The sequence below is a fragment of the Gouania willdenowi genome, chromosome 17, assembly GCF_900634775.1.
Source record: "Gouania willdenowi chromosome 17, fGouWil2.1, whole genome shotgun sequence".
NCBI classification, from domain to species: domain Eukaryota; kingdom Metazoa; phylum Chordata; class Actinopteri; order Blenniiformes; family Gobiesocidae; genus Gouania; species Gouania willdenowi.
In genome coordinates this window covers 20,156,036-20,173,469 of record NC_041060.1, presented here as the reverse complement: position 1 = coordinate 20,173,469, position 17,434 = coordinate 20,156,036, and the positions used below count along the sequence as shown (strand labels likewise).

General features: G+C 38.2%; 1 protein-coding gene across 2 annotated transcripts; it reads left to right on the top strand.

Moving 5' to 3' along the window:
• Window positions 1-3,920: 3,920 nt before the first annotated feature.
• ap1m1 (adaptor related protein complex 1 subunit mu 1) lies at window positions 3,921-17,156 on the top strand. 2 transcript variants are annotated; one of them, XM_028473202.1, is made up of 12 exons: window positions 3,921-4,108; window positions 5,791-5,947; window positions 6,068-6,135; window positions 6,241-6,371; window positions 7,899-8,046; window positions 8,221-8,347; window positions 8,477-8,619; window positions 8,795-8,866; window positions 9,670-9,828; window positions 10,013-10,138; window positions 16,422-16,497; window positions 16,898-17,156. In XM_028473202.1, exons 1-12 carry the CDS (start codon window positions 4,067-4,069, stop codon window positions 16,918-16,920), a joined length of 1,272 nt encoding a protein of 423 aa, XP_028329003.1. In that variant the 5' UTR covers window positions 3,921-4,066; the 3' UTR covers window positions 16,921-17,156. The 2 variants fall into 2 exon arrangements, with proteins under 2 accessions (XP_028329003.1, XP_028329004.1); XM_028473203.1 differs by lacking the exon at window positions 3,921-4,108 and adding an exon at window positions 4,283-4,370.
• The last annotated feature ends 278 nt before the right edge of the window (window positions 17,157-17,434 follow it).

Below are 17,434 nucleotides of genomic sequence, written 5' to 3'. Positions count from 1 at the left end.
AAAAAAAGAAAACAAAACGAACTTGCTGTGTTATAGTGTGTTTAAAATTAGGTGGAGCCACTGACTTTAAAATCAATATGTGCAAATATGTTGGCTTTCATTTTTTTTTACCCTAAGTAATAGATAAAAATAAAACTTGTGGTATTAAAATGATGGTGATTTGCCATGAAAACATCTTCTGTTATTGTCATCAGATATCATATATCATTTTAAAATGGGGACAAACTCAACTTTAGACTAAAATAAGCAGAGGTAATAGAAGCTGGAGGAATGAAAAGGATGTTAAAAGTTACTAAATCTGTTAGTGTTTAATGATAGACTAGTTTCCTATGTGCAGAATGAATCGGTTGATGTTCTCCATTATTGCATGCACATGATATGTATGTCCATTATCCTTTATTGTCATTGATCTGTAGGAAGGTGATTGCCTTTGTAATACCTTTAGAAAATGTCTTTCTTTAAAGCGATAAGACAACACAACAACAAAGAGAAGAAAAGTGAAGGGGAGAGAAACAGAAGTGATTCAGACGAGGAGCGAGAGAAATCAGAAGCCTCCCACAGGAAGCTGGGCTAAACTCCTCTTCTCCTTGTAGGGTAAAAACTCCCCTAAAGCCAGAGTATCGCCTTGGGAGTCGAGTCAACATACTGCTAAGTATAAATCATGAAACTATAAGGATGCCAGAGTAGATTTGTGCTGAGTGAAGAACTCCAACAAGTAATGGTTAAGTCATTTCAAGCGCTTGACGTCATAGACAGAATTGTAGCGTTTTTCACAGAATGAGAACATTTATTGGACTCTCGTAAACAGTTGTTTATTTGATTGACCTTAGGGGATGATGGTGAACTTGTAACCCTATCGTATAGCCTGCTGTGGCAATTATTGAGCCAGTGAAACACCTTTATGGTGATGTGATTCACAGCGTCTACCAAGGCAACCAACCCTGTTGAGCTGTGATGCCCCGCACAAACATGCGGTTTTGCAACTTCCAGGATGCATTATGTAGTGTGTAAAAGGGGTTGAGGGAAGTAGCCATCTGGTACATTAGGCTGTGTAACTCAATCAAGTATTACCAAGACTTCTGACAATGCCTGGACTGCGCCTTACCAGCCAAAGGAATCGGAGATGTGTCATTTTGATGGGTAACAGTTGTCGTTTGTATGTGTTGTGCTAAAAGGTCCGTCACTGACACAAGGCACAGTTTCATGAGCTAACTCTTGGGTTTCACAGGTTTAGGGTTTTTTTTGTGTTGAATTACCACATCATTTGCTTAATGTGTTTACGGCAGGATTTTCCTTGAGGCATATTTTCTTCTAAAACCACAAAAACTATAAAATGTTTGGTTTAGTACATCCAAAACAAGTTATAATGAATGTGCTTATGCACAGATTATCACGCTGGCAATAGAATTAACTAAGCATTACCTTTTTAGATGAGTGAAGCAGCAAAGCAGTAGTCATTTACACTTTGAATCCCTGTGGTTATCAAGTCACCTCCATGTATCTAGCTTTACCAATATTCTGTATAGGTTTTCACGGTTATTAATACTTTATTGAGCTCACTGCTAAGGGATATAATATGACGACACTGTAATGGAAGGGTGTCAAACTCTTATTTAAAGAATTAAAGAATGTACAGACACAATTACTTGATACATATTTATTTTTAATAATATAACATATCAATTTTAATGATATAACATATCAAGACATATCGTAGGCCTCATAGAGATCAATTAATCAAAGGTATTTCATAAAAAAAAAAAGAAAAAAGAAAAAATTACTCAAAAAAATGCCAAGGTTAAAAATAACGCTTGAAAGATTGTTTTTGACTTCCTCACAATGGTTTTGTTGACTTGAACTTCGGAAAAGAGGGATTGAGAATTGTGTGAAAAAAAATACAAAAATAGTTGAGAAGCGGAACATTTTTTTAAGAAGTGTTTAACTTCATTCGTACCGTGAATTCTTGTGTTTCTTCACCGGACAAGGAAGACAGTGATTCGCTTGTTGCCATTTTTATTCTGGTTTGTTTATGGTGTTCCCCGTGTTATGACATCACTTTGCAGGTTATTACATTTTGGCCGTATTCAAGTGTTTCCATCGAAAGCCACAAAATCAACATCCACCATTGTTTTGGCACAACTTTCAATATGTGAAAAAACCAGAAATGTCACTTTGGCAGTGTTTTGGGGACACACAGGCATCAGTAGTGGATGAGAAGAGCTTTTATATTAAATAAGGGTACGGTTAAAAAAAAAGCTAGTTATTGCCCCCAGCAGCTTTAAATTGTGTTTCAAATAATGATTTTTCTCACGTTGTGAATGTAGTTTGCATTTGCATTTGTCTACTTTTCTAAATCTATTAAGACAAACCACATACTGTCATAGTACATGCATGGCCAAATCGCACTTTAGGGGTGTTTGGCATTAAAAAATGTGGTATGTCTGATCCATGAGAATGATTTTTGTGTACCTAAAATATCTATTATGAATTCACACTGTTATGTATCATAGGCGTATGTAGTCCTCAAACTAAATACAACACACAAAGAGATCCTTATTACAGACGCAGACTGACACGAGTTAACATGTCATCATGGTGTTTATTTTCATTCTGGATATTTTCTCTAAATCCCTGTTTAATTTTCATTTCATGTCAGCAGAAAGAGCTGGATCAAAAAGAATGAAAGAGTAGAGAGTTTCCTTCTGGAATGTTGGTGTGAGGGATAACGAGAACTGATGATGTGTTCAGTCATCACTTTGCACGGGTTTTCACTCAGCCATGCAGTCCTGCTAAAAAGGATAGTCAGGTGGCTACAGTATGTGGGGTGCTTCGTATTCGTAGTGCACACAGGCTAGAAAACAAAGGTGAAGACATTTGGTAACACTTTACTTGAAGTTTTATAGGCTGACATTACGCTGTCATTATTATGACATGACACCTGTCATTGGCATAAGGTTTCATGAAGGCTGTCATTAAGTGTCGTTCATTGCCCTAACTCTTTGTTACCCTAATCCCTATCCCTATCTAACCCTACCCCAACCCTAACCCTATCCCTACCTAACCCCTAACCCTAACCCTAGCTAACCCTAACCCCAACCCTACCAAATCCCTAAACTCAACCCCACTAGATTCCTCCACCTAACCCAAAAAATGCTAACATAGCTCCAAAGGTGTCATGATTTAGCGAACAGCACTTAATGACAGCCTTTATGACACCTTATTCATGCTAATGACATATAATGACAGCGTAGTGTCAGACATCAAACTTCAAATAAAGTGTAACAAATGTTTTAACATTGTATGAGGAATGTATAAACTGTATATATATATATGTGTGTGTGTGTGTGTGTGTGTGTATATATATATATATAAATATATTAGCTGCAGCAGAACAATGGTCGGTGCCCGGCAATTTTAGGCATATATAGACAGCAGCTCTCGTTATGTAAACACAGATTTCAAACGGCTGTCCAAAATGTATTAAAAACAAAAATCTCAAAATATACAAATTGCACTTAGACAGCATGGACATGTTGGTATTTTGTTTTTTCGACAATAATCTATTGGCTGCATAAGTGAATAACTGATGTTTGAAAATGCCATTTTTGCATTAACTTCAATTGTTTACATGAGAGCAACATTTCAAATTGTATTAAAAAATTGCAGTTTTTGCCTTAAAATCGGATGTTTTCCAAACATCATCTAACATGACGTCAAAGTTTTGTAATTTTTCATGAACATTCACAGTGTATTTAGCAAGAAACAGAGAAAACAAACAAATTATAAAATATTACACTGCCAGGAAAAATGGCAAAAAAAAAAAAAAGAAAAGAAAAGAAAAAGAAAAATATTACTCTGCCATTAATTTGTATGTTCGTTTTCTATTGCAGTACGTCCTCCTATTAAATAGGGGGCGCTGTATGTTCAATCGCCCGGTGAGACGGATGGTCGCCTTTTTCTAAACAGTATTATGAATGAAGTGTGATTTTGGCCTGAAATCTTCATTATCCCAATATTGCCAGTGCTGAAAGACTAGCGGTGTTGATCCCGCACAAACTGAGTGGAGATGTCTGCTAGTGCCGTGTACGTCCTGGATCTGAAAGGAAAGGTAACGTACCGGGGATGGCGGGGCTAAACTAGCATTAGCTTAGCCACCAGTTTATATGATGTAGCTCTGTCTGCAGCAGCGGGTTGGCACAGATGTGAAGGATGACGTGTACTTCGGGTGATTCAGTTTTACGTTGCGAAAAACAAACATATTGTTACGATGATTAAAAAAAAAAAAGTGATTATATGAGGCTGTAGTTGCCTGACAGAAACTAGCTAGCATCAGGTGACCCAGCTGTTAGCTGCTGGATGGAAACATCGAGGTTGGTTTTCCACTTTAATCAGATTATTAATAAACTGTCTACTACATAGTTACTAACCTTCATAATAATATATTATCAACAAATCCACGATTTGGTGTCTTTTAGTTATTGCATCACATTGAATTATTGTAAATAGGTGTGTCAGCATTACCAGTAGTAGTTAAAGCAGGGAACATAAAAACAACATTATACCTGTTAATAGTAGAAATGTTCTGCATCTTAACTAGGGGTGTGTATTGCCTGGCATCTGGCGATACGATTCACACACTGATACAAAATTTACAATACGATATATCCCGATATTAAAGTATAAGGTGATTAGTGCAATTCATTTATTTTTAATATATGACTTAAGAAACAACCAATCTGTAAATTTGTACACCTTCATGAGAACATTATGTATGAAATATATTTGAATGGCTTATTTTACACTCAAAACATTGGCTTTAACATGCCATGTGCCAACAACTTAAAATAACGTAGAATCTGCCTGTGACTTTTAAACCAACTTTGACTTTAGTGCAACTTAACTGAGGTATATGCCTAGAACAACAGATAAATGCAGAAAGTTAGTACTTTCTTTATAGATTTTATTGAAAAAACACAAGCTGGTCAACATGCATATATATATATATATATATATATATATATATATATATATATTTATTTATTTTCAACACCCTTAATCTCAACCATAATGCTTTGAAAATAACTATTAACCTTCCCCTTTACGGTATTTTCATTAAAAACAACTATTGAAACCATATGCGTTGACTATAGATTGCTGTCAGAATAACGATGCATCGATTATTCCTCCCACCCCCCCCAGTTTTTAAAAACAGGTCAATCCACAATGTGTAACATAATCATAATCTACTATATGATCAATTTTTTCTGTTGCACGTTTAAACAGGAAAAGGTTTCATCTATTCCACACCACGCATACTGTAGACATTAAAGTTTAATAATAAATTAGGAACCCAGAGCAAACTAATGGTTGACGCTGACAATTTTGGTGTTATTAATGTTTAAGTACTGGCGTATAATCTAATCCAAAGTCAGCAACTACACCACAGATTGATGAAGATGTTTCAGATGTGGATGATGGGAAACTTGATTCTTTTACTGACTGCAGTTAATGAATCAGTCACTTACCCAGTGTCGAAATAATGTTTGCTGTTAGTCCATACTGTTTCAATGCAACGAAAAATCACAGATTTGAAAGGATTGAAGATATTCCAATTTTCTTAGAAAAATAAAACATTTTAAGGACTTTTACACCTGCTGCCACGGAAGGCCTCTGCCTTTTTACGGAGTGCTACGTTGTCCCTCAATCTAGTTTTATAGGGTCCCAACTCACAACTTGAGAACAACCTAGCAGAGCGAGTAGTTTAATAGTTGATCCGTGTGTTAAACTCAGGTCCTGGTGTGCCGAAACTACCGTGGAGATGTCGACATGTCAGAGATTGAACACTTCATGACTCTCCTGATGGACAAAGAGGAAGAGGGAACACTCTCTCCAATCCTGGCTCACGGGGGAGTTCGTTTCATGTGGATCAAACACAACAACCTCTACTGTATCCTCATCTTCAGTTCCTATTTTTTTAAATTATTTTTCCACCAATGATTTGTGTCTATCCTGTGTTAAATTGATTTCCATCCCCTGTAGTTTAAATCCTTAGCAGAAATCACATTAGTGGTTGCGACATCCAAGAAAAATGCCAGTGTTTCCCTGGTTTTCTCCTTCTTGTATAAAATAGTTCAGGTATGACTCTGTTTTATTGATCTTTAACTGTACTATTTTGATTATTTAGTGCTCACTGGTGGCATATTGTTGACACTTATACAGAAATAAATGCATGTTTCTTAGGTTTTCTCAGAGTATTTCAAAGAACTGGAGGAAGAGAGCATTAGAGATAACTTTGTGATCATTTACGAGCTGATGGATGAGCTGATGGACTTTGGCTATCCTCAAACCACTGACAGCAAGATTCTGCAAGAGTGAGTATATCACTACCAAAATACAAACCCTCCACACCTCAGGATTACTACACAGCCATATTGGTCACTTTAGGACTGAAGAAGCTCTTTTGAATCAAATATAATGCAACTCCAGGGAAAAGAATGGGCTCTGTACCCGTCAGACGCGCTGTCGCCGTGGAGATGAAGCACGCTGAGTCTTGAATGCGGTTTCTGGGGATTTAATAAAACAGCAGCTTTCACAGTTAACACACACTGGATGGATTCGTGTACACTTAAAGGTAGGGTAGGGGATTTTCTCCAGATACACATTTTAAGTTTTTGATTGAAATTGTCTTCATGTCCTGACAGAAATTAAGATCTTCTGTGCTCTGAAAAAAGGAATGAAGAAAATCTGTCAACTGTAGCAGCTGTAAACTTGTCATAACTTCGACCAATGGAAAAAAACAAAACGTTTTTTAACCAATCACGTCTCCCTGCTCGTTCTCAACACCTCACGTGCACGAGCCCACACTCAAAGCGCGTCACCGGTGACAGACTTAAAACAAAGTTTTTAGTCACGTTTTATAGCATATATAATGAGAAAGTTTAGTGTTCACTACAAAGTCCCTACACAATACAAACGATGAGCTTAGATGCGCAGCAGAAGCCCTGCTCGTGCACGTGAGTGAAGGACGGAGCACAGAGGGGAGGGGGGAAGAGGATGAAGGCGGAGCCATCCGGAAAGCTACATTAAAAAATCATGCTAGTTTTCGAAAATACCTTACCCTACTTTTAAGCACATGTACTAGCATGGAATCGGTCAACAGAAAATACGGCTCCCCAGCTCTCATCTTTCTTTCTGACAACCGGATATACACGCCTTTTGAAATTGCCGCCCTTTACCACCTGTCATTTAACTCCGCCTCCCATGCGTTAGCACAGCAACCAAACACGGTCTCACACATACACAAATATACTACTTTATGGCTTCTACAAAAGATTAAACAAGTTTAGCTGACTCTATTCGCCCGTGATTACACCTTATTCCTTAAGAGTAACTGTTATGGATCCGTGTAATACAGTTCTTTAAGTGTGATTTCATGTGAAGGTGTCAAAGTGCATGAAATACATTTTATTTGAAATTATCATGTGAAAAAATAACGTCCCAATATTACACAGATAATGAATGATGTGTTTGCACGATTACAAATATGTAGTCATTGCTCGTTCACATGGGATCTACTGAGGAAATAAACATCGAGCAGCAGTTCTTTGGGAATAAATACGTTGTTAATATCAAAAGTCGGAGGAGAATGGACACAATACTTCGAGATAATGGGGAAAAACAAAAATTCAAATATTCAGCACTAAGGTGTTAAGGTAAGGCTATAATTAATTAACATTTTTAAATTATTTGTTTGTGTTGGATTTTCGTTATAAACTGAGTTTACTGTCTGGGTTTGACTGGGAAGACACTTTAAAAAGGAAAAATGGGCTAAATAATAGGGGTTTTGGCTTAAATTTTAAAATATTTTTTAAAGGTCTTTCTGTCTTTCCATATCTCAGGTACATAACCCAGGAGGGCCACAAGCTGGACACCGGCGCCCCACGACCCCCGGCCACAGTCACCAACGCTGTGTCCTGGAGGTCAGAGGGCATCAAGTACAGGAAGAACGAGGTCTTCCTGGACGTCATTGAGTCAGTCAACCTCCTGGTAGGAACTCTGTGTTTTAGAGGCCAGTGTTGCTCAAAGCAACACTGGAATAGAGGTGTTTATAAACTTCCTCTATTCCTTATGCCTCTGATTTCTGAAGTTTTCCCTTGGTAGATCGTCTGTCTTTTCTGACTGTTTCTTTCCCTGTGCCCCCCCTCCCCCCTCTCCCCTCAGGTCAGTGCCAATGGGAATGTGCTACGCAGTGAGATCGTTGGCTCCATTAAGATGCGTGTGTTTCTCTCTGGGATGCCAGAGCTGCGACTTGGTCTGAACGACAAGGTTCTGTTTGAAAACACTGGACGTGAGTTTTCACTTTGCTGCAGGATTTGTAAAAATGTTAGAATTGAATCATACGATGCTTCCAGCTTTTTACTTCCATTCCTTTTTATGAACTTTCTTTTTAAATGTTACTTTTCTGTAATTTTTGCAGGAGGAAAGAGTAAATCAGTGGAGTTGGAAGACGTGAAGTTTCACCAGTGTGTTCGTCTGTCTCGCTTTGAGAACGACCGCACCATCTCCTTCATCCCTCCAGATGGAGAATTTGAGCTCATGTCCTATCGACTGAACACCCATGTGAGTATTAGTCAATAGATCACTGTTAATCATATTAATATTCATACCGGGTGTCCAGCTGGTATAAATAACTTATTTGTTTGAATAACTTCCACTTTTGTCCACAAGGTGGCGACTGTGTCCCACTTTTAACAGCTTGTGAGAGCACAGTGAAACATGCTTTTTCATTTATCAGGTGAAGCCTTTGATCTGGATTGAGTCTGTGATTGAGAAGCACTCGCACAGTCGGATCGAATACATGATCAAGGTTGGTCCTGATTTACACCCCAGCAGGTTATTTCTCCCTCTGGTTGCTCTACAAAAGGGTTTTTCAACTTTAGGGTCATGACCTAATGCGGGGTCGCCTGGAAATAAAATGGGGTGACCTGAAATATCTAGTAATAATAAAATATATAAAAATATGATTCAAATTACATTTTTATTTAATAATAAAAAAAAGTAAATATTTTTTATTATTTTGCACGTTAAAAAAAAGCATAATTAATGGATTCAAGGATCTTCATTTGTCATGTGCCGTGTGGGGTTGCCTGAAATGTCTAGGAGTAATAATGATTTTAAAAATATACTCATTAAATTTATATATTTTTAAATAAAATTTATTTATTCATTTTTATTTATCTATTTTGCACTGTATTTCTCAAATACGTATCTAGTTTGAATAACATTTTGTAAAAAAAAAAAAAAAAATATCTGAGCGGGCGCATATTGTCACTTTGTGCACTAATCCTGCCTACTCTGCATTTTTTATACACACGGTATAACAAATTTGTCAATTTCAGAGAAGAAAATGATCTGGGGTTTGACAGAAATTTGTCAAATAAAAAATGGGGTCACGGCAAGAAAAAGGTTGGGAACCACTCCTCTACGAGGACTTACAAAGAAAATAATCTGACTAAAGCTCTAGTATTATTTGCTCTATTAATAAAGCTGACACTTAAAATTCACAACAGGTAGGCCCACCCGTTAGGGATAACAATGTATTTAAATACTGGTTACTATACCAGAAGTGGCCCAGCGTGTTGAACTTGACCTGCTTGTTTGGGTTTGCAGGCGAAAAGTCAGTTCAAAAGGCGTTCCACTGCCAACAACGTGGAGATTCATATTCCTGTGCCAACGGATGCCGACTCGCCCAAATTCAAGACCACAGTGGGCAGCGTCAAGTGGGTGCCTGAGAACAGCGAGATCGTCTGGTCCATCAAGTCCTTCCCTGTGAGCACAAAGCATGACACTTATGTTATACGTATATGTTACATTGCAGTATTCTAGAATAGAATAGTTTCACTTTTCTTTCTGTTCATAGAATCCACGCTCAGCATTCCTTTCCAAAACCACAGGAAGTTTTAAATGCTTACATGTTTTTTTTTTCTTTTCTATTCTTAATCACTCATCAAAGGGTGGGAAAGAGTATCTGATGAGGGCACATTTCGGTCTGCCCAGCGTAGAGGCTGAAGACAAGGAGGGAAAGCCACCAATCAGTGTCAAGTTTGAGATCCCGTACTTCACCACCTCCGGCATCCAGGTATGTTGTGCACACAGAAGCACTGGCGTCATCATCATCTCTGTCAAACACAGAATATTCTCTCACGTCAAGCTGAAAGACGGCGGTATGTAAACAATTCACACCAACCTATAGCTGTGACCAGAGGGGGCAGTAGCGGAGCACTGGTTTGTGAATCTCGGCCTCTTTGAAATGTCAGAAAACAGGAAAGCAGAATATTTAGAGAGATTCTGCTTTCTATTCCCATTACACTGGAGGAGTTTTACATTTCCTGTGTTTTTAATTTGTTAATGCTCACATTAAACTCACATAGATGTGCAGCCTGGAGGAACTAAAGAATACAGTTTGGGAAATTTAGGAGGAAAGAGTTTTCCATGAGGTTGCTGACTGTCATACTTTGTTTGTGTCATTATTAAGCAGCAAGTTTAACTTTTCTTTTCTTTTTTTGGGCTATAAGTGCTATTGTAATGGTTTTCTAAACAAAATTTGAATAGCAAGCATTTTAATTACATACAGTATATTTTAAAAAGTGCATATTAGTCATTGTTTCTCCATGTTATTTTTTAAATGTTGCGTAAAATTATTTTATTTAAAGTCTTCTAGACCAGTGGATTTCATCTGTTAAGGTTTGGGAACCAGAAACCCTCAATTACGAGCTGTGACTCAAACCAAAGGAAAACTTTCAAATTCTTCAAGTTGTTATAGTGAAAAGGTGAAGCAGTCTGAACCACAATATCAACGTGGGCAACATTTAAACAAGAACTTTGTGTTGTCCGAATGTCTTGCAGGTAGTAATAATTTTTTGTCCGCAATGCTCCTGTAGCAGTGTGTTCTGTCCGTAATGTGGCCGGAAATGACATTACATCCCCAAAACACTGGAATAGAACATTTTTGACACGGGGGTCATGTAATGTGTGCCAGTGTTTCATCAGCTTTGTAACTTCCTGGATTCTGAAAGCTGAAAGTTTGAAATACTTCTTCCCATCCGTTTATATTTTGCACTACAGACCAACTGGGTTAAAATGCAGGGTTACCATATAGACAGGTCGCCAGTCCATCACGGAGACAGACAATTACATACACACACGCACTCCAATTCACACCTACGCACAATTTTCGAGTCTCTAATTAACCCAAAATACCTGTTTTTGAGAGAAAAGCAGAGGACCTGCACAAAGCCCCGACGCAAGCAAACAGGAAGAACATGGCAGGTCCTCAGAGGAAACGTAAAGGGGGCATCTACCTCAGTCATCCTGGAGATCACAGTGTCTGTCCACGTTATTTATTTATTTCTTCACTGAAATGACTAGATAAAGCCCCAGATTTAGTCTAACCTGTATCTGTTTACCTTCTCTGCTTTGGCTTCTTCTCTTACAACATTAAGGTAAAGAGAGTTTATAGAACTAATAGTTCAGCTTGCACGTATATAAACATTTAATTTAAGTGTTTTTTTTTCAGCCATCGATAATCAAATCTATGCTACAGTCTAGATTCTAGGTTTTTGTGCTCCCATGTTGGAGGCCTTCACCGCACAAGTTGCTGTTTAGAAAGGAAATGCATCCCACTCTGTGCGACACACTGTGGTGTACACGACTTCTCCGAGGCGGCCCATAAAGACTCAATCTTTACATCCATCTCTCATCTGAAGCTTGTAACCCTTCTCTTATTATAGGGCAGCAGCAGAATGGGTGTCGGGGCCCTAATGCAGCCTGCTGTACGTCCTCTCTACGTGTGCAAAGAGGCCATAGAGTGTAATTAGGAGCATGTAAATATCAAAGCACGAGAAAGTTTCTCTTAACCCGACCACTAAGTGCAGTGGAGCGCACATGTGAGGAATGTATGATGCACATAATGCCACCTTTTAAATTTTTTTTACGAGAAAACAAAAAACAGAGTGAGATCACAGTTGGTCTGAGTGGCAGAACGAGACGTCGTTGGCTTCTTCAGGTGATGCCAAACAACTCGCAGAGAAATGTCGTAGGGTTGCGTCTCTCTAAAGCTCCATAAACCCAGACCACACATGGAGTCTGTACTTACCAAACAAGATACTACGAGCATCCTCTTTTCTTTTTTTTTTTTTTTTCCTCTCTCATCTTACAAGCCATAATGATATTTTGCAGAGGGTTTTGCTTTTGATGGCGTTTTGCTGACTTGCGTGCCCACAGTCAGGCCGAGTGCACGGCTCCGGGAGAATTGCTGTGCCGGCAGACTGGATGATCCCGCGTCTGTGTTTTTGTCGTCACGTCTCTGGTGACCACGACGCTCCTGCTCTCTTCATGCTGACCTCACCGTGCAGTGGAAGTTAATAACAAGGCGGCTGGTAGCAAGACCTCGGCTGAGGCCTCCCTGCACCCACAAAATCCTGCAATGTCCTAATTTCAGTCCTGAGACAAGCTAAAAAAAAAAAATGGTGTTTTTTTTATTGAGATAACTTTCAAAAAACATGCATACTATATAGGGCTGGGCGATATCGACCAAAACTCATATCTCAAAATGGCGATATACGATACAAATCTTGATATTTTCAATTAAAATAAAGTCAGCACAAGCACATTTACTAACAAACACCTGCACAAAATGTGCCACTTTTAGCTTTTTCTCTATTTTAAGGGACAGCACGTGTGAGTGAGTTCTGTAGTGTGGCTTGTTTTAAGGGAAGGTCTGGGTTAGGACACACTCAGTAATCCATCTTACTGAGTTTTTCATGTTCTGACAAGAAGAGAAAGCAGCGACTTCTAAACCAGTATTTTGATACAAAATGAGCTAAATATATATATATATATATATATATATATATATATACATAGGCGATATTGTGATTTTCTATATTACCCAAATAGAAAACTTGATATACCTAGAATTGTGATATATTATCCCAGCTCTAATACTATATACTGGGGGGCCAAATCTGACCTTTAGATCTGGGGTTTTTAACTGGTTTCATCCTGGGACCCACATTTTGCCACCGTCATTAAATCGCCACCCACTATTTTTTCAAGAATTCAACCAAATTTTGTTTTTTAAAAATAGATGTTAAACAGACATACATAGTTTGTTTTTAAACATAAATGTATATATTTTCCTGTGCAACATACATTTCACAGCATGCCTGTCAAAAGAAAAGACAAGTCCAACGTGAGTTTTTAAGTATTTATTTTTGACCAGCTGTCCGTGACCCACCCAGTACAGGTTCGTGACCCACTTTTTGGTCCTGAGCCAATAGTTGAGAATCACTGCTTTAGAGCATACAATTCGGCCCGCAGCAGAAAGCAATAAGTCAGTGAAACCATAAATCACTGTGTAAATTACCCAATAATTCAGTTGTAGATATTGCCAAATTAATACACAAATTCGCAATATTAGCAGGGCTCACATTTTCCCCTTGCTTATATCACATGACGGCAGTCATATTTAATCTCAAATTTTTCAAAGAACTCTCAATTTTTCCCAAATCCTGCAATTTTCTTCAAATTATTCCACAAAAGTTCCCCAAATTACATAAAAAATTGGCCATAAAATGTAAAGTGAAGATCCAGCACGGACTGATATGTCATTTATTGCTTTGATATTATTGGTGCCATACATAATTTATTATTAATTTATACATGGAAGTGCAAACCAGAGCACAGTGATTAAATTACTAATTTTCCCGCCTAAAATCTGTGGCCCACTTAAGATAAACCGCTAAGTTTTGGCCCCCGAACTAAGAAGAGTTTGACACCGCTGCCGTACAAGGTCCATGTGTTCCTAGTGAAGAACATGTCTTTATCTTATTTTGAAAACCAACACTGAGGAGGAAGTTTGCACATTAATATCTATTTTTTTTCTTTTGCTTTGCAACAACTACAAAATATTATTTCGCATCTAAATTGTCATTAAAAATGTAACTCTTGCAGTCACCCACTACTACACAATGAAGTGACAAACTGGGTAATATTTAGGCGTAATCTTTGTGAGATGTTGTCCTTGCATGAAGATGAAAAACACAAAGATATTCTCACGGTATTATTTCCTCAACCCGCCTGGGAAAAACCAACATTCAGCAGTGGCTGGCAGGAGTATTTTTAGAGCGTCTTCTCGAAATCGTGCTATGTAGCAACCCCTCAGTTGGTGAAATATCAGTTGTTGGCTTGTGAAAGTTTGATCTCAATTTTGCTGATGTGCTTTTGTTTTTCCTTTTTTGCCAATGCTTAGAAAACACACACTTATGTAAATGTTCTGTGTGTGTGTGTGTGCCTTGAAAGCTGCTCTGTGGCTGCTTCTCTTTTCTTGGTGTGACTCATACTACTACTTCCTCTACAACACCTCGTGCACTACAGCGCGCTACAGAATAAAAGATCAACTCCGCAGGTCATTTTTGCCCCGTTAGATGCTAATAGATACTGTTAGCGTTTGCAAAGGATGCAGATATTTTATTCCAGTTTTAGAAAATGCAGTAAATCTTCACTTCTTCATAGACCAACAGCTACTTGTGTGTTTTATTTTGTTTCTGAAAAACACATTCAGTTTTAAGTTGCCACCATGTGGTAGAAACATGTTATTCAGTTACAGACTCTATCGTTTACCCATGTATACCTTAAGCACAGTGATCTTGTTAAAGGGTGAAATAGCATATCACATTATCTCGTTGCTAAAAGCATTGCACAATATACACTTACAACCAACACTGAGTTGATATGAATTTATAACCTCCAATTAATCTCACATGCACATTCCAGAAGCAGGATTAGCCGTATACTGTATCCTACAACAACCAGAATTTGAACCCACAACAGACTGGCTATGAGGTAACATTCCATCTATTTATGTACCGGTAGTTCTTTCAAAATATACAGCATTACATTGAAAGTACAAGACTATGAAAACCATTCAATAATATCAGTCAAGCTGTAGTACGAGCTTTACTCTGGAGGGTGGTAAATGAAGCCGTTACTTGTTGTTCCTTTGAAAAGTGGAAAGTGCGTGTAAATAATGGAGCATTAAAAGTTTCTGACCATAATGTAAAGAAGGAAGGGGGATATAGGTTTGGGTTCCATCCGTATGTACGTACGTTTGTCCGTCAGAGTTAAAGGGGACAGCTTTTCTCTGAAACTGTTTAAGATAGGATAACCAAATTCAGTGTGTGGCTTCAGGGTATCAATACAGTGATGGAGTTCGAAAATGAGAAGTGCGCAATAATTATTTTTCGGAGTTATTGCCCTTGTTCTGTTTTTCTTTACTCTGGGTGAGTTTGTGTGTTTTGACCTACCACTGTTGCCATAGTAGTCGCCATCTTGAAAGCCCATGGCCTACTGGTCTCTACTAACTAAATTCTTGTATGTTTAAGTGTACTGTTTGATAACACTTCTAAGACTGTTTGTGAAAGTTAAGCATAAACGATGTGTTTTCTCATAGACGTTAGCATGAAGCTAGCAGACTTTTTGTATTGTAGTGTTTTATCCCCCACCACGAAGTGTGGAAGGGGGATATTGGTTTGAGCTCCGTCCGTTTATTCATCCCAGTTAAAGGGAACAGCTTTTCACAGAAACATTTTAAGATAGGATAACCAAATTCAATGTGTGGCTTCAGGGTATCAATACCTTGATAGAGTTCGAAAATGAGAAGCGCGCAATTATTTTTTCCAGAGTTATTGCCCTTGCTCTGTTTTTTTTTTTTCAGTTGGGGGATGTTGATGACTGTCATCTTGTTTTATTTTACTTTACACTAACTTTTGTGCTTCTCATTCTTACTGCACTGGGGCTTAAATTTTTTTAAATAAAATAAAAATAGGGACATATTTTGTGACTAGTTGAACTGTTATCTTCGTTCTAGTCTATTTCCATCTATATTTATTGTTTGCACCAACCCAACAACAAAGACATAAATAGAGACCGTGAGCACTGTCTTAGCCTCCCTCCCACCAGAGGGCGCTGGTGAAGGAAGGTTTGCAGAAAAATCCAAGTCACCGATAAGCAGAAGCCTTTCCAAAACGCCAGGACAGAGCAGGACTTTCCTAAAAGTTAGTTACGATATTAGTAGTAATAACTATTTTTATTGATAAACTCTTAATGAGATAAAACAGAATATTTTAAGATGAAGCCGTCAATAAAAGCTGCTGCTCACATTTCCATGTAAAGGTCTGTGAAAATCCTGCTGGATTCTCCTCAGATTTCACCTTTAAAGATGTAAAGTGTAATAAAAAGACTTGACCCACCACCCTGAAAAGGAAGCAAGTGGTTCAGAAAATGGATGGATGATCGATCCCACAACTTTAAGTCCACTTTTGTTCTTACGTTCCTGTTTCCTTCGCTTTGTTTCCTACCAGGTGCGTTATCTGAAGATCATTGAGAAGAGTGGATATCAGGCCTTGCCCTGGGTGCGCTACATCACCCAGAACGGAGGTAGGTTAAGAGTTCATGGGTGCCCACATTTGCGGGCATTAGGCAACAGTTTGGCAACACAGTGCAATGTGGTGGGAACTGGCTGAACTATGAAAAGGGGATACACTGTAGAACATGAGGCAATGCAGCAACAACCTGTGAAATGTGTTTAAATGACCCTTATGAAAATGTTTTACTTCCCGATCCTTTCACTGAGCTTACAAAGGTTGCACATCTTTTTTTTTTCTTTTTTTTGTTTCCTAATGTTGCCGCTAATTGCCAAACATCCTCTTCTCATTTCCTTTGCAGCCCAGTCATTTTTGGGTGTGAAGCATCATCTGCCTGCGTCCAATTCATTTTTCCTTTAATTCTGTCTTTTTCTGGTGTCAATCTGATTAAATCTTGTTCATTTCCTTCCCAGATTACCAGCTCCGGACCCAGTAGGCGGCGCCGCAGCTGGAAGTTTGAAATCATACTGGGGCGTAGTCAAGCCGCTAATGTGCTGCCAACACCAGCGGACGGCCAATATCTACCTTCTTATTTTGATTCTTTTTTGTTTTGTTTTGGTTTCATTTACTCATGATCAATGCAAGTGTTAGATTGAGCCTTCAGAAAGAAAGAGTGGAAAGCAAAGTCGTTTTCATGTGCTTTGTGGAGCTGGCGAACACAGGGAGGGAGGTTTACATCGTCACAGAATTGTGTAGAATATATCACAGAAGGTGTAAAAAGTATTTGTTACAATTCTCATTCAAAGTTACTGTGAAACAGGTCAAGAACACGCGCTCATTCAGATTGTTGGTTATTTTTGTTTTTGTAAGATGCTGATTTTGTTCGGCCACAGATCCTTTTAGTTAATTATCTGTATATATTTGTTACATGTCGATGAACTTCACTTCAGTGTTTTATTCATTTTTTTAAAAAAGCTGTAAATTAAAGAGAAAGTTTACTTTTTTTGTGA

What these genes read in the sequence shown, in the direction of transcription:
- ap1m1 (XM_028473202.1), top strand. Translation starts at nt 4,067, where the DNA reads ATGTCTGCTAGTGCCGTGTACGTCCTGGATCTGAAAGGAAAG. An exon ending in CCTATCGACTGAACACCCAT is followed by an intron (nt 8,620 to 8,794) that starts GTGAGTATTAGT and finishes TTCATTTATCAG; the next exon opens with GTGAAGCCTTTGATCTGGAT. An exon ending in TCACCACCTCCGGCATCCAG is followed by an intron (nt 10,139 to 16,421) that starts GTATGTTGTGCA and finishes GTTTCCTACCAG; the next exon opens with GTGCGTTATCTGAAGATCAT.